General features: G+C 44.8%; 1 protein-coding gene across 1 annotated transcript; it reads left to right on the forward strand.

The window, feature by feature from the left end:
* The first annotated feature begins 777 nt into the window (after positions 1-777).
* On the forward strand, positions 778-16,210 carry Cenpv (centromere protein V). The gene is made up of 5 exons (XM_051180410.1): positions 778-1,299; positions 3,720-3,818; positions 6,123-6,192; positions 13,697-13,811; positions 15,876-16,210. Exons 1-5 carry the CDS (start codon positions 938-940, stop codon positions 15,998-16,000), a joined length of 771 nt encoding a protein of 256 aa, XP_051036367.1. The 5' UTR covers positions 778-937; the 3' UTR covers positions 16,001-16,210.
* Positions 16,211-19,373: the final 3,163 nt, after the last annotated feature.

Genomic DNA, 19,373 nt, shown 5'->3' on the forward strand with positions numbered 1-19,373 from the left:
ATCTAGAAAGTTTTAAGGAGTGAGAACTTTGTGTTAAAACTTCATGAAGATTTATAAATTGATAAAGCTATACTTAGGAAAATCTATAATCAATATGTTCATTGTTACAAAGACTGAAAATAAATGGAGTCTATATTCCAGTGAACGTAGGAATTAAAATCAGAACTAAGAAGAAAGTTGAAAAGGGAAAATTCGAGAAAATGAGTAGGAGAAATGTTTCTTTTGGTGACTATCTGAGATACCCTGGAGGGACACACACAGGGAGTGTGTGAGGTGGGTGTTCTTCAGATTTTTTTTTTCTTTAAACTTCAGTATACAGGTAGAATATAATCCTGGGTCCATTCATTTACCTAAAATTGAAAACAAAATCCGGGCCTGGGAATGTGGCTCAGTGTAATTCCCAGTTCTGCAAAACAGAAATAAAGGCAAAGAAAAAGTTGACCATCAATCAAACGGATTCCAGCTGTCATTTATGCTTCAAATGCAAGTGCTAGACCAATTATGTACGTTAGCTCATATTGAGTACATGATGGCTTCTGCAACCTTGGTAGTGTCACCACCTTGGAGACCAAGTCGCTCAAGTTTGTCACCTCTGATGTGGCTATGAATTGAGGCCTCACTTAGACCTCCCCAGGTCACGAATGTATGTTTGGAAGTCCTGGTGTCGGTGAGGACAGAAGCGCCTTCGCTGATCAAACTGGCACGACTACCTGCACGCGCAGGTGGAGGCGCGGTCCTGTTAGACGCTCCTCAGCACCGAGAGCACACGCCCGGGGTCTCCTGCTGCAGGCTGGCCGCAGCAGCCCGGTCCGGAGCTCGCGTGTCTCTGAGCGCCGCGCACCACCCCCGGGGCTTTCAGGTTGTCAGAGGCGGGGACACGCATCAGCCGGCGGGGACGCGCAGAGCTGAGAGGCCTGCGCGCCGAGCTAAGGGAGGCATGCGGCGGACGCGGAGCGCCGTGACCACAGATCCGCGGGAGCAGCGGCGCTCGGGCGCCTCCGGGAGCCTAGCCGGCGGCGAAAGTCGTGCGCGGCGCTCAGGGAGCAGAGCTTGGGCCGGGGCCGGGGCTGGGGCCGGGGGCGGGGCGACCGGTCCGCAGCGGTCGGCAAAGCCGCGGCCCAAGCCGCCGCTGCCGCCGCGGGCCCAGGAGGCGGCCTCCGAGGAGCCGCCGCCGGCGGACACCCCCACCGCCTCGGTGTCTGCGCTCGACCTGGGGGAGCAGCGGGAGCGCTGGGAGACGTTCCAGAAGCGGCAACGGCTCAGCTTCGAGGGCGCCGCCAAGCTGCTGCTGGACACCTTGTGAGTGTGGCGGGGGCGGCGGGCTAGCACCTGCGAGGTGCGCATTGGCGGCGGCGGGACCCAAGGTTGAGTGGGGAGCGGAGGCCAGGCGCCCGCTGCCACGGCTTTGCTGCTCAGGACGGTGTCCGACTGCATGCGCAGGAGGGCCTCTCCGGGTGAAAAGGACAGACATCCCACCCTTCCCCTGCTACCCAGACCGTTTTACTCCTGTTTGCACGTGCTTTCGGAGGGTGGGCGGGAGGAAAAGTCGAAGTGGAGAATTTAGCAGCTTTGGGGAGCGAAAGCCCTTTGTTCCGGGTAGTTCCCGGGAAGGAGGGTGCGGGATATTGATCCCGGAGGGAAGCGCGCGCAAAGCGATGTGCTGGACCGAAGCGTGCGAGAGGGAATGGGAAACTCAGGCTTTGTGCCCTCATCCCGGGTCTGGGGTGGCAGGCTTTACTTCCATCGGTGCTTCTGAAGTTACTTAGATGGCCTACAGAGCGGGTAACTACTCTGGCCAGGCCAGAACTGCCTCCTCTTTCCCAAATGGGATGTGCACCCTTTCTTCCTTTAAAACCATTGTGCTACAGAGAACTATTGAGTACTCTAGCCATAGAAGCTCTCATTTGCAGATGGACTGAAAAAGAACAAAAAAAGGACGGAGAAAACTAACATTAACTTAACAGTTGCCTAAAAATTTGAATTTTCATCATAAACAGCAAGATGTTCTTTTGTCTTTGTTCTCTTGGTTTTGGTGCATCCTCTCAGAAACGGAATATTTATTTAGATATCTTTGTGCTTTGCTTTTTAGTTTTATCCCTTTGGTCTATAAATTGAGTACTTTAAAATACTAATTTAAAACAAAAGCCAATTAAAAATAACATGTTAAGTACCTGTTGTGTACTAGCTACTGGGAGGTCTAAGAGATACTCTATAAAGATCCGTGGGGCTGGGCACAGTGGCACATGCCTGTAATCCTAGTATTTTGGAGGTGGAAGAATACTATTTCAAGGCTAGCCTGGGCTACAAAAACATCCTTTGTCGAAATAAAGAAAGAAAGAAGAAAGGAAGGAAGGAAAGGAGAGGAAAGGAAAGAAAAAAAGGAAAAGAGAGAAAAGGAAAAGAAAGGAAAGGAAAGGAGGAAGGAAAGGAGGAAGGAAAGGAGGAAGGACAGATAACAGAAACAAGTCATGGGTAATGTGGTCCATGTCTGTAAACTCAGTGCTTGGAAGGTGGAGGTGGGAGGTCATCCTTGTCTACATAGTTAATTTGAGGCCAGCCTAAGTTGCATGACACTCAGTCTCAAAACAAAATAAACAAAAAAAGCCCCAATCCTTAGATGCACAAAGCAAAATTTTGAGTTAGTATTTTCCCTTAAAACAAACTGATAATGATCTAGGAAAAGATACTAAAAATGTTGGCATGAAAAGATGAGCTTCACTCACCAGATTTGCATTCTGTATGCTTCCTTACATTTACTTTTATGTCCTCTAACTAACTTGTTTTTGTGCCAAGAAAGTGTATGTTATATACACTAACAATTTTGTTCAAACATTGCATAGAAAAAAAGTTTGGAGGAATATGTAGCAAATATGAATTCTCTCTTGGTGGGATGACCACAATTACTAAATATGATAATATTTGTTTTTTTTCTTCATTAAACAGTATCTATAGAAGAAGAAGAAATTGAGATGTTAGCTTGTTAGAGAAACTTGGGAGAGCATTCAGTCTTGCCATTAATCAGATGGCAAAGTAAAGCTGCAGCCAGAGGTTTTTCCTGGGGCTTTTGCTCAGAAGTTGTGGTGGAGTGTTCTCCCATTTATTATTGGCAAGAATTATTAGCCTTTGGGGAAGGGGCTTCATGATGTCCATTGAATCTCAGTGTTCGGTTATGGAGCTGGCTCCAACTGTGCATAGAGTTGTGTAAAAAGTCATGTACTTGGGAAGTACTGGAGCAGAGTGAATGGAGCTAGAAAAGCTTTTGTTATCACCCCAGAAAGCATTGCAAATCATTAGACCCAACTAGGCAATATGTCTTGCTTTTTCCTAAGCATTTCTACTGTCTTTATTACACTCAAAATTAAATATTATTTAGTCAGTTTGCTTGGTGGCTGCTTAAGGTTAGTCAGGGCTCTTGGTACTTAGCTTATAAATATATTTTTTTAACTAAGCAGTTGGGGGAGGGGAAGAGCTAGGCGTCTCTACCTTCATATTTACTGAATTCTGAGAATGTTTTATTTTGCAGTCTTATAAAATTCAAGACAGTTCACAGCGAAAATATTGAACCTCTTTTATGAAATGTACCTGGTTGTCCTATAAAAAAAGGCTTCTGTCCCATCCTGGCTTTCTTTTAAGAACAGAAGACAGCATGAAGGATCTGTGCCATAAGGCCCCTGCTTGCCTGTTAGAAATTCTTATGCTCTAGTTTTTATTTCATTTAGTGAGTACCAGGGCCTGGTGAAGCACACGGGAGGCTGCCACTGCGGAGCAGTTCGTTTTGAAGTTTGGGCTTCAGCAGATTTACACATCTTTGACTGCAAGTGAGTATTTTATCTTTCCAAATTGGCTTAGAAGACTTGAGGAGCAAAAAGGCTGTGTTTCAGACCAATCTGGGGAGTCAGGGTATAGATGAAACAGTGTTGGCTATGAGTTGATAACTGTTACATCAGGTACTGGGAACATAAAGGCTCATTGTTTTGTTCTTTCCCCTTGTGTGTATGACTTGGAATTCTCAGTGATAATTTAAAAATCTATTATATGTTACACACTCAGTGTGTGTGTAGGTCCTAGGATCATCCAGTCATCCGGCTGGTGGTAGGTACATTTACCTGCCAAGCCATCTCACTAGTCTGATTATTTATTTAGTTAGTTAGGTTTTTTTGGAGACAGGGTTTCTCTGTGTTGTAAAGTCCTAGAACTCACTCTGTAGACCAAGCTGGCCTCAAACTCAAAGATCCACCTGCCTTTGCCTTCTGAGTGCTGGGATTAAAAGTGTGGACCACTACCACCTGGGGTGATTTTCTTTTTTTTTTTTTTTTAAGGTAGTGGAAGGCTAAACATGCTGAGTTAGTCAGAGTAACACCTATATTATAGTTTGTGTGTGTGGAGCCTGTGCCTGTATGTGTATATACCACAGAGCTCCAGGGTACAGTTCAGATGGCAAAGCAAGCCCTTTCAAGGTATCAGGGCTTATAGGCTCATGCCTGCCCCTGATACCACTGATTTAGGAGTGATTAGCAGGAGGTGGATCAGGCTGGCCATGATTCCCTGCTGGGATGCTGGGGATCCCACCGAGGGCAGAATCTTCTTAGGAGTCTATCCCTGAAGCTAGGTGAAAGTAATCAGATTAAGAGTATGTGTCCCCAGAAGCTTGTCATGTACTGGTTCTCTCTCTTTTTCTCTCTCTCTCTTTTCTTGGCATGAGGCCCATGATACCATCCAGATCAGTGCTGCTTCTTAGCACCTTCCCTGGCATAGTAATAGATGAGAACAATAGGTTCTGCCTTCTGGCCAGCTGTTGATGTGTACTTAATTACTCAAGAGGGTCCAGCCCTTTTACCTCTAATGGTACCTGATTTCATATGAATAATAAATACTGTGAATTTCCTCAAGTAGAGAACTGGCTAGTCCACTAATAGAATCCAGATTTGGAAAAAGGCATTATGGCATAATTTCTTAGAGACTCCTATACTAAGACAGAAGGTTTTAAACGGTGAATTAGGGCTAAGGGTGTGTAATTTGGTAGGGTGTTTGCCTAGCATGTTCAAAGCCCTGGACTTGATCCCCACTGGTGCACACTGGGCATGATGTCACATGCCTGTCATCCTGGGGGAGGTAGAGACAGGAGGGTCAGGGTTAAAGGTTGTCCTCAGCTGTACAGTGTTTGTGGTCAGCTTGTGTCCTTGAGATTCTTCTCTCAAAATCAATAAGCAAGCAAGCAAGCAAAAGAGCTTAAAGCCATTCTCAACCCTATAGCAAGTTTGAAGCCAGCTTGGGGATACATGAGACCCTGCTTTAAAAAAAAAAAAAAAAAAAAATTAACATGACCCCTCTGTCTCAAAGAATAAAATAAAGTGAAAAAAATTTTAAATTATCTATATTTTATGCATGTGGGTGGTTTGCCTTCATGTATGTCTGTCTGTTCACCACATGCCCCAGAGGTTAGAAGAGGGTGTTTGATACCCTGGAACTGTGAGCCACCAGGTCGATACTGGGTATGGAACCAGGACTCTCCGAAAGAACTGCCAGTGCTCTTAACCACTTATCCATCCATTCTAACTCTGAAGTTAAACTATAAAAAAGGTGAATTGGAGAGCTTGGGGTATACACTTTAATGCCTGCTTAGTATGAATGATAGATATCCTGAGTTCACTATCCCCAGATAAATAAAAACAGACAAAAATGGTGACTTGAAAAGAACAGATTTTTAACTCCATTTGCAGTTTGGTATTTCTTGATTTTGTTATGTGGAGACAGAGGGAAGGCTCTGCCGTGCCTTTCTAAAGAGGCATTAGAATGTAGCAATGTCTGAATTCATTTTCTGAGTGTCTTTTAAGTCCACTGTTTCTCTTCAGGGCCGGGAGGGGGGAAAGCAGAAATGAGGTCCAGGATTGCTGAATGCTGTGTGGCCTCCCCTGCTGGCTTTGTCACCAGCAGCCTTCACTGCCATGAAGAGCAGAGGCTCCAGGTGGCCCGTCCAGCTGCCTAAGTTTCCCTTTCCTGGATGGTGCTGAGAAGGGTGTCCTGTTTGAGGTCAGCTGGTTCTGTAGGCATTGGGTTGGGCTGCTCGGGCATGTGGACAATGCAAATGGCAACTCACAATCTGGCCTTCGCTCTTTCTGTAGCTGTAGCATTTGCAAAAAGAAGCAGAATAGACACTTCATTGTTCCAGCTTCTCGATTCAAACTCCTGAAGGTTAGTACTTATGAGCAGGGCCTGGGCGGGCGGGTGGAACACATGTGTAAAGACCCACGAGCCCCTATTCCTTCTTTCTAGCATGCTTGCTGTACAGTGTGAGGGGAAGAGAGATTAGAAGGAACTTTTAAGGGTCTTGAGATCCTTGTTTTGCTCATTGTGTAGCCCAGGCTAGCCTCCCAAGTACTGGGATCACGGAGTTATACCATTATTTTCCCTTGGGTTTCTTTCTTTTTCTTTTCTTTCTTTCTTTTTTTTTTTTTTTTTTTTTTTTTTTTGGGGGGGGGGTAGGTTCTGGGGATTGAACTCAGGGCCTCGATTATGCTGAGCAAGTTCTTTGCCACTGAGCTCTGTCCCTGGACCACAAGTATACTTTAACTGCCTTAGTTGTTTGTTCAATTAGATTTTTTTTTTTCTTATCTATCAGTGGGGTAGGTATATGGTACAGCATGCTCGGACGCAGAGACCAGCTTTGTGGAACTCTCTCTCTCTCTCTCTCCTTCCATCTTTACAGGGTTTTTAAGCATCAGACTCATGTTGCCAGGCTTCCGTGATTAGCTATCACCTTTACCTGTTGAGCCATCTCACTAGTCCCTGTTTATTTACCTTTTGAGTTGATAAGTTGTTTGTTTTGAGACAGCCAGGCTGGCCTTGAACTCCTGATCCTCCTACTTCTGCCTCCAGAGGGCTGTACCACTATGCCTGATGCTTGCCTTCCCTTTGTTTTGGAAAGCATATTTGATATTACTGTAGAAACATTTTCAAATTCAGAGAGCCAGAAAACTGACAAATAATCTGAATAACCTGAATTACTTTTGAAAAATATAAGAAAAGTAAAATCATTCCAAGGTGATCACTACTTTTTTTTTTTTTTTTTTTTTTTTTGACACATAGCTTTATACATTATCTTTTTCTCTCTCTGTGATTGGGTCTCATGCATCTTAGGTTGGCCTTGAACTCCTGATCCTCCTGCCTCTATTTGAGCACTGGAATTACAGGTGTGTGCCACCATGCCCAGCTAGGGATTGAACCTAGGGCTTCATGCATACTAGGAAAGCACTCTACTAATTGAACTATATTTTTTCCCATTTGTACAGTATTTTTTTACATATATAAATAAATCTAAATATGTTGTTACAACTGATGGTGCACACTTTTAATCCCAGCATTCAGGAGGCAGAGGCAGAGTTTGGAGCCAGGCTGGTCTACATAGTGAGTTCCAGGACAGCCAGAGTCACATAGTGAGTCTCAACAAACAAACAAAAAAGCAAACATAAATATATGTAGTTGCTTTTTAACCACTTTTTAAATAGTGAATTCCTTGCTTGAGTCCAGTTTTTAAATTTTTATTATTTTATGTGTATGAATATTTTGCCTGCATGTATATATATGTACCTTTAATGTGCCTGGTGTCAGTGGAGACCAGAAGAGGGCATAAGATCCCCTGAAATTGGAGTTAAGGATGGTTGTAAGCTTCCATGTGGTGCAAGGAACTGAACTCAGGTCCTTTTTGAGGACAGTAGCTAAGTTATCTCTCCAGCCCCTAAATTTTATTTTATTTAATACTATATGTATGTCTGTAGGCACACATGCCATAGTGTACTCGTGGAAATCAGAGGACAACTTACAAGACTAAGTTTTCTCCTTCTACCATGTAAGTCCTTAGGATTGAACTCAGGTCATTAATTAGGTTTGCAAGGAAAACTCCTTTACCCACTGAGTCATCTCACCTTTATTTATTTATTTGTTTGTTTTAAATGTGGGATCTTGCTCTGTGGTCTAGACTGTCTCCTGGGCTTCTAGCCCTAAGAGACCCTCCTGCTTTGGTCTCCTAAGTACCTACAACTACAAGTGCATACTCCCATGCTGGTGTGATTGTCATATGTTTTTTTTATCAAAATAGTATATAAGACAGTATGCTGGCTAGATTTATGTTAACTTATCACAAGCCAGTGTTACTGGGGAGAAGGGACCCTCAATTGAAAAAATGCCTCAATAAGATTGGGTTATAGAAAGGTACAGTTCTTTGTGGGTGGGGCCAATTTGAGCAACATGGCTATATTCTGTCTTAAAAAAGTGAAAAAGATAAAGGGTGTTATGTGTGTGTGGGGGCATATGTAACTGTTCTATCTAGGTGTGGTGGCTCACACCTTTAATCCCAGCCCTTGTAAGGCAAAAGTGGATGGATCTCTGTGTGTTTGTGGCTGGCCTGATTGATCTACAGAGTGAGTTCCAGGACAGCCAGCGCTACACAGAGAAACCCTGCCTCCAAATACATAAATACATTTATTTATAAACTACTTTATTATTTCCTAGTGAAAAAAAAACAGATTGTTTTTGTTTTCTTTTTTATTCAGTGTTGGAATTGAGCCAAGGGCTTCGTGTATACTAGGCAAGTCCTATACCACTGAGCTACATCCCTAGCTGTTTTTTAAGTTTGATTTCATCACTGTGAACTTGTACAGATCATCTCCCCCTTCACAAGCCAGTTTCCTGACTGGCTTACTCCATCACTCTTGAATTTGCAGTGGTGCACTCCTGGCTTGAGTCCATTTAAACCATATATTTTACTTGTGTGTTGGGGGGGGGTTTACCTGCATGCACGACTGTACACTGTATGAATGCAGTACTCTTAGCAGCCAGAAGAGGGTGGCAGATCCCTTGGAACTGGAATTACAGAGAATTGTGAGCTGCTATGTAGGTGCTGGAAATCAAACCTAGGTCCTCAGATAGAGTAACCAGTGTCTCTTAACTTTGTTTTTGTTTTGTTTTTCAAGACAGGGATTCTCTGTGTTGCTTTGGAGCCTGTCCTGGAACATGCTCTGTAGACCAGGCTGGCCTCAAACTCACAGAGATCTGCCTGCATCTGCCTCCCGAGTGATGGAATCAAAGGCATGCGCCACCAACACCCAGTATGCTCTTAACTTTTAACTCATCTCTCCAACCCCCATGCCACTCCTTGAATTACAAACAACATTGTGATGAATGTCCTTTGTATAAGTCTTTGACAATTTTTCTTTAGAACCAGTTCTCTTACAAAAACAGTCTCTGGGAAGGAAAATGCAAATTTTGTAAGATGCCTTTTTAGCAAAGTCTAGATAAATGTGGGGTGTGCAGGGCTTTAATTCTGCCTTTCTTTCCTCCCCTTCCTCTCACAGTCTCACAGACTTTGTCAGCTTGTACAAGAGTTTTACTATGAGACTACGGGTGTGTCCAAGGCCAGGCCTACCAGTTGTCATGCTTGAGACAGTTCCAGACCTGGTGGGGGTTTAGGGCTCTCAGTAGGCTCTGGGGGGAAAGACTGAGTAGATGTCTGTAAGGCGTAGATCTATGTATTTCTCTTACTGGGGAGCCGGCCGGCATACTGCTTTCTCCAGACTCTCCATCTTGACTCTCCTTACTACTTCCTATTTCCTCCTTGTCTCCTAGTCCCTCCTATCTTCCTTTCCTATTGCCCAACAGATGTCCGTATGTGCCTTAGTCTTTTTAAGTCATTGCGGGTTTCTCTTAATATTTATGGCTGGGTGTGGTGGTGCACAACTTTAAACCCAGCATTCAGGAGGCAGAAGCAGGAGGATCTCTGTAAGTTTGAGGCCAACTTGGTCTACATAGCAAAGTCCAGGACAGTCGGGCCTATAGAGAGAGAACGTGTCTCAAGAAGGATAACTTATTTTTATGTGTATGGATTTTTGTCTGCAAGCATGTGTGTGCACCACATGCGTGCCTGTTGAATCCGCTGGAGCTGAGGTTGTGATAGCTGTGAGCCACCATATGGGTGCTGGGAATTGAACCCAGGTCCTCTGCAGGGGCAGGAAGCACTCTTAATTGCTAAGCGATCTCTCCAGCCTACCAAGTCTGTGAAATTTAATCTCCAATGTGGGAGGCCAGGGTTCCTTTCTTCTCATTTCTCCTCCATCCCTCTTCCTTAGGGGTTTATCTATGGTGGTAAGTAGTTCTTCCTCAGGGTCTTCATTATCTGGAGTAGAGATTGAATGAGAATGGCCTTCATGAGCTCATGTGTTTGAATGCATAGTCTGTAATTGGTAGACTGTTTAAGAAGGATCAGGAGGTGTGGCTTTGTCTTAAGGTTGCTATTGCTCTGATGAAATACCATTTATTTGGCTTACCATTCCATATCACTGTTCATCATTGAAGGAAGTCAGGGCAGGAATTCGAACAGGGCAAGAAGCTGGAGGCAGGGGCTGATGGAGGAGTGCTTCTTACTGGCTTGCTCCCCATGGCCTGCTCAACCTGCTTTCTGATAAAACAGCCCAGGGGTGCCCCACCAACAATGGACTTGGCCCTCACCTATCAATCACTAATTAAGAAAATGCCCTCCTGGCTTGCCTACAGCTGATTTTTGGAGGCTTTTTCCTCAATTGAAGTTCCCTCCTTTCTGATGACACAGGCCTTGTTGGAAGAGGTGTGTCACTGGGGATGACCTTTGAGGTCTCAAAGGTCCAGTCTCTCTGTCTACTGTTTGTGGAACAGATGTAAGCTCTCAGTTATTGTTCCAGGGCCATGCCTGCCTGCCCACAAGCTCCCCACCATGGAGAGCAAGGACTCACCCCCTGAAGCGGTAAGCAAGCCCTCCATTCACAGCTTCCTTTCATAAGCTGCCTTGGCCATGGTGTCTCCTCACAGCAGTAGGACCATAAGTAAGACAGCGAGAGAACAGGTATACATCCACTTTGTGTTGTTTTCTTTGTCTCTATCTCTGCCCCTATACTTTTGTCTATACCTCTGTCCACATCACAGAATGTGTGGTATGGGTGTCTGTTGGTAGAGAGCACAGGGATCCTTCATCTGGGCCATGGCATGCGTGTTCCCTTGTCAAAAAGGTAACCGTTTGGGACTGTAGTTCTGTGAGAGAGTGCTTGCTTCCTCACATGCATGAATTTCTAGGTTCAATTCTAGAACTGCTTTAAAAAAGAGAGAGAGAGAAAAAAAAAGAAAATGGAGTCATTGGATTTGTCATTGGTGTTTTCTGCCTGCCAAGAAGTCAAGGAGTAACCCATGTGGGAAAATTTCTTTTCCTAAGCAAAAGTCTCACACTGATTGTCCTGGAACTCACTCTGTAGACCAGGCTGGCCTCAAACTCACAGAATCTGCTTGCCTCTGCCTCCTGAGTGCCGGGACTAAAGGCATGTGCCACCACACCTAGTTCCACGTGGCAGATTTTGATGATGACAGGCTATGCGTTCTAGTGACGAGCAGTGCACATGGGATAAAGTTGGTGGGTGGGTAGATGAAGAGGATCTGGGTACCACTGGGTGACTTGTAGTGATGAATGAGGTCCTCTCTGACCCTGGTGTGGAGCTAATTTTACAGGAATGGGCACACATAGCTCTAATTAAAACAAACAAAAACCTTAGAAAGCTTAGTGTTTGAGGCTTTCTTGTGGTAGATTGCATGCAACAGCCTGCAAGGAATTGTGGGAAAAATGTGAAATGTATAACAGTAATGAGAAATGTCTTCTACCCCTGTGTAAAACGTCTTTAGATGGAGGCTGAAACTGACTGAGTAGTTAAGAGCCTGTGCTGCTCTTGCAGAGAACCTGTGTTTGAATCCCACTACCTAGTGCCTCTGGCTTCCGAAGCACCAACAAACTCGTATGCATAATTAAAAACAAATCTTCAAAAATTATTTTTTAAAAAAACATTTTTAGGGGCTTGGAGAGATGGCTCAGAGATTAAGAGCGCTTATTGCTCTTCCAGAGAACCTGGGTTCAGTTCTCAGCACCCACATGCTGATTCACTGCCATCCATAACTCCTGTCCCTAGGGTCTGATGCTCTCTTCTTACCTTCATGGATCCAGGCACACACTAGGTGCACATACATATACATGCAGTCAAAACACTCATACATAAAACACAATAGATGTAGCTTTACTTTTTTTTTTTTTTTTTTTTTTTTTTTGGTATGGGGCTGGAGAGATGGCTCAGCAGTTAAGAGCACTGGCTGCTCATCCAGAGAACCCAGCTTCAATTCCCAGCACCCATGTGGCAGCTCACAAATGTCTATAAGTTGGATACCCTCACACAGGCATTCAGGCAGGCAAAACACCAGTGCACAGAGATCCATCTGCCTCTGCCTCCCGAGAGCTGGGATTAAAGGCATGTGCCACCACCACCTAGTCCATTGTGATTTTTAAAAATTCTTTATTTTCATTTCATGTGCATTGGTGTTTTTCCTGAATGTATGTCTGTGAGGACGTCAGAGCCCCTGGAACTGGAGCCACAGACATCCATGAGCTGCCATGTGGGTGCTGGGTCCTCTGGAAGAGCAGCCAATGCTTCCAAAAGCTAAGTCATCCCCTCTAGCATCTACCATTGTGATTTTTAAAAACAAAAACAAAGATTTGTTTATATTTTTATGTTTGTGTATGTATGCCTGCAGTAGGCACATGTACATGCCAATGCCCATGGAGTCCAAAAGAGGTTGTTAGATCAGTCAATTTTAAGTGCGTGCGTGCGTGTGTGTGTGTGTGTGTGTGTGTGTGTGTGTGTGTGTGTGTGTGTGTGTGTGTATAAGAAAGAGAGGGAGGGAAGGAGGGAGAGAGAGGTGTGAGTACAGGTGCCTGGGGAGGCTAGAGGCACTGGCTGTCTGTGGAGCGGGAGTTATAGGCAGTTTTGAGCCACCTGATGTTGGTGCTGGCAGCAGAACTCTCAGGTCCTCTGCAAAAGTGGTGTGTGCTAACCACTGGGCAATCTCTCCAGACTCACATTTGCGATTTTTAAAATTTTTTTCACCAAGTCCTGAGAAGTATTTTGTTGCAGCTCATCAGTGTAAGCATCATTTCATATGTCCTTTTCTTTCTCTCAACTGTCCATTCATATACTTTGCCTGCTTTTTCATTCATATTGTACATTAAGAAAACTAACCCTGCCAGGCTGTGATGACACACACCTTTAATCCCAGCAGTTGGGAGGCAAAGACCGGCAGATCTCTGTGAGTTCTGGGCCAACCTCCTCTACAGAGGCAGTTCCAGGACAGGCTGCAAAGCTACAAAGAAATCCTGCCTTGGAAAACCAAAAAGAAAAAGAAAAAAGAAAAAAATAAATAAACCAACCAAAGACTTTTTTCCTAGTTTTCCCTTTATAAATAATTTAGGTATAGTCAGTAGTGCCCTTCACATCTTGAGCAGTGCTTTTTGGGGACATGGAGAGGCAGTCCCTCAGGTGCGTGGCCCTGAGAAGCAGACACCTGTACTCCCTGACTCATAGAGGATATTCTGTGTTAGTGTACTCAACTTGAGGTTGGGTTGTTCAGTGCACAGATGGGATAGGAACATCTGTGGACTGTCCTGCTCCAGAGTGAACTGTGTCTGGGGAGTACAGATGGGTCTGTGTCTTCAAGAAGCTTTCAGGCTTTTCTAGGAAATGGGAGCCCTCTCCATAGCTCTACAGAACTCTACAGAAGGGGGCCCCCACTATCCCTCTAGCAAGATTTACTTTTAATGACATGAAATGATCTCCTTGCCCATTTGTTTCTGTTGTCCCAGGGCGCTGAGAGTATAACCACATACACGTTCAACACACACAAAGCCCAGCACACCTTCTGTAAGAGATGTGGTGTTCAGAGCTTCTACACTCCGCGCTCCAACCCCGGAGGCTTTGGTGAGTAATGGAGCTTCTGTAGGCTTAGGACCCTGAGGAAACTGGGGTGCTGGTTGGATAGCTGGACCCTGGCATGTGTCAGAAGAACAGGGTTCCTCTGATGGGTCCTGCTCAAGGGTCTGGACATATGGTAATGGTTTTCAGAGTCCGTCTATAGGTGGTTCTTATTCCCTGGTATTGTAGGGCTGTGGGGAGACCCTACAAGGTAGAGAGAAGATAGGTGGAATGGGACTGGAGAGATAGCTCAGTGCTTAACGGTACTGGCTGCTCCTCCAAAGGACTTGGGGTTCGATTCCTAGTCTCACTCTATCTGTTATTTCAGTCTTGGGGATCTGGCTCCTTCCTCTGGTCTCTGCGGGCACTCTATGCATGTGGTATATGCAGGCTAAACACTAAATAAATTTTAAGAAAAAAAGATGATGGGAAATGGGCCTGTGAGTTCAGGGGAGGCCACTGGAATAATGACGGGTAAAGGGAGAGAAGAGGCCAGATGATGTTGCTGAAGTTATTTGAAAACAAAATTAAGAGCTGTGGCTATAGCTCAGTCAGTGGTAGTGAGCATTTGCCTGGCATTCATGATCTTTTACCTCATCCCTAAAATAGATAGATAAAAATATTTTAATTTGGTTTGTGAAGAAAAAAGAGCCAGGTATAGTGGCACACTGATCCCAGCACTTGGGAAGGAGAGGAAGGTGGATCTCTGAGTTCAGGGGCAGCCTGGTCTACAAAGTAAGCCCTAGGATAGCCATGGCTACAAAGAGAAACGCTGTCTTGGAAAACCAGAAAACAAAGAAGCAAGAAAACCAGGTGGTGGTGCACATCTGTAATCCCAGCCCTTGAGAGGTGAAGGCAGAGTTTTCAAATGTTGAAGTTTTAAGTTTAGTTTGTGGTAACTCTAGGCCAGACATCCTGTGTCAAAACATGGGGGAGCTGGAGAGTCAGCTGATCTTACAGAGGACCTGGATTTGGTTTCCAGCACCAAAAGGTAGCTCAGTACTGTCTGTAATCTCAGGGGTCCGGTGCCCTCTGTTGCTCTCCACAGGCACCAGGGACACACATATGTAGTCCACAGACATAATACACCCATACATATTCTTTTTGTTGTTGTTTTGTTTTGTTTTTAAGACAGGATTTCTCAGTGTCACAGCCCCAGCTGTCCTGGGATTCAATTTGTAGACCAGGTTGGCCTCAAACTCACAGAGATCAGCCTGCCTCTACCTCCCGAGTACTGGAATTAAAGGCGTGTGTTGCCACTGTCCAGCAAATATATACTTTTAAAAAGAAAGAAGAGGAGCCCTGCTTGACCTGGAGGTGGCATTGATACAACCAGCCCTTAGACAGAGTGAAGTGAGGCTGGCATGTCCCCATGTCATAAACACTGGAGAAGGCAGGGCACCATACCAGTCTCTCTACCCTGGGTCTTTAGCAGCCACTGCTGGTTCCCTGTCTGCCAAATCCTGGTGATCTTGAAACAAGAAAGGGTTTTTTTGTGGGGTTGTTTTGCATTAGTTTTGAGACTGTCTTTACTGTAGTCCAGGCTAGCCTCCTGGCAGGCCTCACTTCTGCCGCCTGATTGATGAGATCAACGCATGTGCCACCATGCCTGCTCAGGAGGTTTTAATAGTACAAAGTCCTGTATAAACTGGGAAGTCTTTAATTCTTTATCTATCTAACCCCAGGAAAGTCCTGAGAATTGGGCCGGGCCTGAACCTTCCTAATACTTTCTGCATTCAGCCCCATCCCACCCCACCCTCATCCCTTCCCCTTGCGCTGGGGATTGACCATATCAGCAAGTGCTCTATCACTGAGCTATGTCCCAGGCCTCAGAGATTTTGGCTGACCATCATTCAGGGTATCTGACCTTCACATGACAGGTGAGGACCAGAAGGCCGAAGGCATAGGCCGAGCTAGAACCTTCTTGGTATGTCAACAGGCCACACAGCCTCATAAGCCGAGGCATGCCACTCAGATAGCTCACCTGTGGGATAAAGGTGAGGGCCTGTCTGAAACGTTCTCTCTGGTCTCACTCACACTTGGCCCTCTCTCTGTTCCACTTGCCCCTAGGAATTGCCCCCCACTGCCTCGATGAAGGCACTGTTCGGAGTGTGGTCACTGAGGAATTCAATGGCAGTGACTGGGAGAGAGCCATGAAGGAGCATAAGACCATCAAGAACATGTCAAAAGAGTGAGCTCATGCTTCCTCCTTCCCAAGAGGGAGCAAGCAGTTGCTGCGCAGACCTGGGCCACCATCTCCACTCCCAGTGTCCCTGCAGTTTGCCACCATTCCTTTAGGCAGCTCCGCCCTTAGCCCAGACTTCATGTAAGACGGTTGGCCTTCTCCCTTCCCACAGACTTTTGTGTGATCTTTTAGAGAATAAACATTTCTGACATTAATGCTATTACTGTGATCCCTCATTCGTGTGAACTTTGACTTTTGCCTCTGTGTCCTGTCACTTAACCGCAGACTAAAATTGTGAGCACCACTAAAACACCTGCAGCCAAACTGAGAAGAGGTAAGAGAACAGCAGTTACGACCAGAAGACTGAGTGACAGCCGTCCGTGTGAGTTGTGAGGATGTGGACTCCCGGTTGGTGCTCATGGGGCACAGGCCTGAGCGCGCTGGCCTTGAACTTTTAGTTATCTCTTATCCATGTATTTGTTTATTTGTGTCATCATGGCATCATGGTGGGCTCTTTGTTGGTGGCGCTCTCCCGCCTTTTTGATGGTTTCATTATGTAGCCCAGGCTGACCCGACTCAACACTTCTGCCTCGGCCTACTGCATGCTAGGTTATAAGCATGCACTACTAATGTGCCTGTTTTTTAAATAAGGTAAGCCAGCTTCCTTGTTTGTTTTGATTTTCTGTTGTCACTTGCTGTGGTTAGCAGCCAGGGATACATGCATGCTAGGCAACAGCATTGACCACTTCTCTCTTTGTGGTCAGATAGGTGTAACATAAAATGTAGCATCTTAACCACACATGGGAATACAGCACAGATTACACATATGCACATACCACACATTTACATCAAAAATAAAAAACCGACATCAAAAGAGGAAGATTTGGATAGTCACTGACTGAGGTTTTAGTATCATAAGTTTGGCCTTTACTATAAAGGTATTAAGAAACTGAAAGCAGCTTTGAACAAGACAAATACAGCCAGCCTGTTGTGCAAACTGTTTAATGTAATACACATGTTTATTAAATACTTAATATTTTCCAGAAACTCTAATATTTAAAATAGTTAAGTAGCCTGGCAGTGGTGGCACACATCTTTAATCTCAGTACTCAGGAGGCAGAGGTAGGCAGAGCTCTGTGAGTTGGAGGCCAGCCTGGTCTTCAGAGAGAGTTCCAGGATGGCCAGGACTTTTAACTGTTGAGCCACTAAACTTGTTTGTTTGTTTCAAGACAGGGTTTCTCTGTGACATCCTGGCTGTCCTGGAACTTGATCTGTAGACTAGTCTGGCCTCAAACTCAGAGAGCCATGTGCCACTTTCTCCCAAGTTCTGGGACTAAAGGCTTGCACCACCACACCCAGCTCTAACTTTAAATCTTAAAAAGATTTCATTTTATATGAACGTTTGCCCGTGTGTTTTATGTCCTCTACTTATATGCAGTGTCTGTAGAGGTCAGAAGAGGGTGGCAGATCCCCTGGAACTGGAGGTGCAGGTTCTGGGACAAGAGCATTAACTGCTGAGCCATTCCTCCAGGCCCAAGAATATTTTCTTACTAAGGTCTCTCTCTGTATTTACCTGCATTTTCTTCTACTTTCATATTTTATCCCCTCTTTGCAGTTTCTCTCTTCCATTCCCCTTAACATGCTAGATCCTGTGAAAGGTGTAAGGGAGGGGCTGGAGAGATGAGAATTTTGACATCTGTTCCAGGCCTCAGGGGCTTCTGCCTAGTCTGGTTAGCATGTAATCTAACAACTGGCTGTTTGGCCCCTGGGATGGACTTTTTATTTTTTTGAGATAGGGTTTCTCTATGTTGTCATAGGTGTCCTAGAACTTGATCTTCCTACCTCTGTCTCCTATTACAGTATCTAAAAATGCCCCAAGATAACTCAGTTCTGGACATGGAGTCTTTCAACCTCTCTGCATCACTGCTCGTCAGTTAATCAGCCTTGCAGAGGGATCATTATAAAGCATTTTTCTTTTCAGGAACACAATACAAAAGGAATCTTCTTCAGAGACATGCTCCATAGGCAGGAGCAGCCTCTGCTTACTTACACATATGGGTATAGAAACACATTTTCCCCCCCAAACAAAATAGGTTAGGGAAATTATTTGCTCATCATCTTGATTTCATCATGTAATGTGCCTGATAGATTTTTACTTGTGGATATATTGCTTTATTTAAAAACAGTTTTATGATACTCTATCCTATTGGGATATCTATAATTTGTTTATTTGAGATGTGCTGTCTTGGAACTCACTATATAGACCAGGCTGGCCTCATACAGAGATCCACCTGCTTCTCCTGAATTAAAGGTGTGTGCCACCATGCCCAGGCTGTGTTTGTTTTTTGAGACTCTCACTGTATAGCATTGGCTGACTCTCTGAGTCAGCTACACAGTGGCTGGAATGCACAGAGATCCACCAGTGCTGGGATTAAAGGTGTGCATGGTCATGTCTGGCTTAGAATAGTGGTTTTTATGTCTTTGTTTTGTTTTGTGTTTTTTGGGACAAGTTCTCATGTCTGTCTGCCCATAGTGTTAATAACTCTTCTAATAAATTTCCTACCCACAGGACAGTCCATCTCAGTGCCCTCTTAAACCCAACAAAGATCTTTCAATACTGTATATATGCATATGTATGCATTTTAATTACTCTTAAGTTAGCATATTAATTAATGGCTTCATTATGGCATTTTCACATGTAGTCACAGCTGCCCTCACATTTCCAGTAATTCTGTCTGCCTGCTGAATGCTGGAGTTTTAGATATGTGCCACTGTGCTTGGCTACAGCAGATTCTTTTTTTGTTTGTTTGTATTTTGAGACAGGGTTTCTCTATGTAGTCCTGGCTGTCCTAGAACTGGCTCTGTAGACCAGGCTGTCCTCAAACTCAGAGATCCACCCAGCTCTGCCTCCCCAGTTCTGGGATTAAATAAAGGTGTGCACCACCACTAACCCTGTTGACATCAGATTCTTCAGTGCTTAAAAAACAGTTCCAGGTTTGTCTTTTCTCTGTTTCCTACTTTTTCCTTTTCAAGACAGGAGACAGACTATCTCCAAAGCTCTGGCTGTCCTGAAACTTGAACTCACAGAGATCCACCTGCCTCTGCCTCCCCAGTTCTTGGATTAAAGGTATTTGCACAGCTCCTACTTTCAAAAGGCAGAGAACCAAGATGTTTATTGGCTTCTCAAAGGGAGGACACACATCAGTACCACGGTGATAAAGTACAGCTTTCCTAGACTAAAGTTCTGGGAAGCAGGCCGCAAACAAACAAACAAAACCCAAGGAAGTATGGTTGAACCACCTGGTTTCTCTCTCTCTCTCTCTCTCTCTCTCTCTCTGTGTGTGTGTGTGTGTGTGTGTGTGTGTGTGTGTGTGTGTGTGTGT

Source organism: Phodopus roborovskii, unplaced genomic scaffold, assembly GCF_943737965.1.
Source record: "Phodopus roborovskii unplaced genomic scaffold, PHOROB, whole genome shotgun sequence".
In the NCBI taxonomy this organism is placed as follows: domain Eukaryota; kingdom Metazoa; phylum Chordata; class Mammalia; order Rodentia; family Cricetidae; genus Phodopus; species Phodopus roborovskii.

Bases quoted from the DNA above. Each gene is read 5' to 3' on its own strand.
- Cenpv (XM_051180410.1), top strand. From the start codon at position 938: ATGCGGCGGACGCGGAGCGCCGTGACCACAGATCCGCGGGAGCAGCGG. The intron at 1,300-3,719 runs GTGAGTGTGGCG...TATTTCATTTAG, and splicing joins AAGCTGCTGCTGGACACCTT to TGAGTACCAGGGCCTGGTGA. The intron at 13,812-15,875 runs GTGAGTAATGGA...ACTTGCCCCTAG, and splicing joins CTCCAACCCCGGAGGCTTTG to GAATTGCCCCCCACTGCCTC.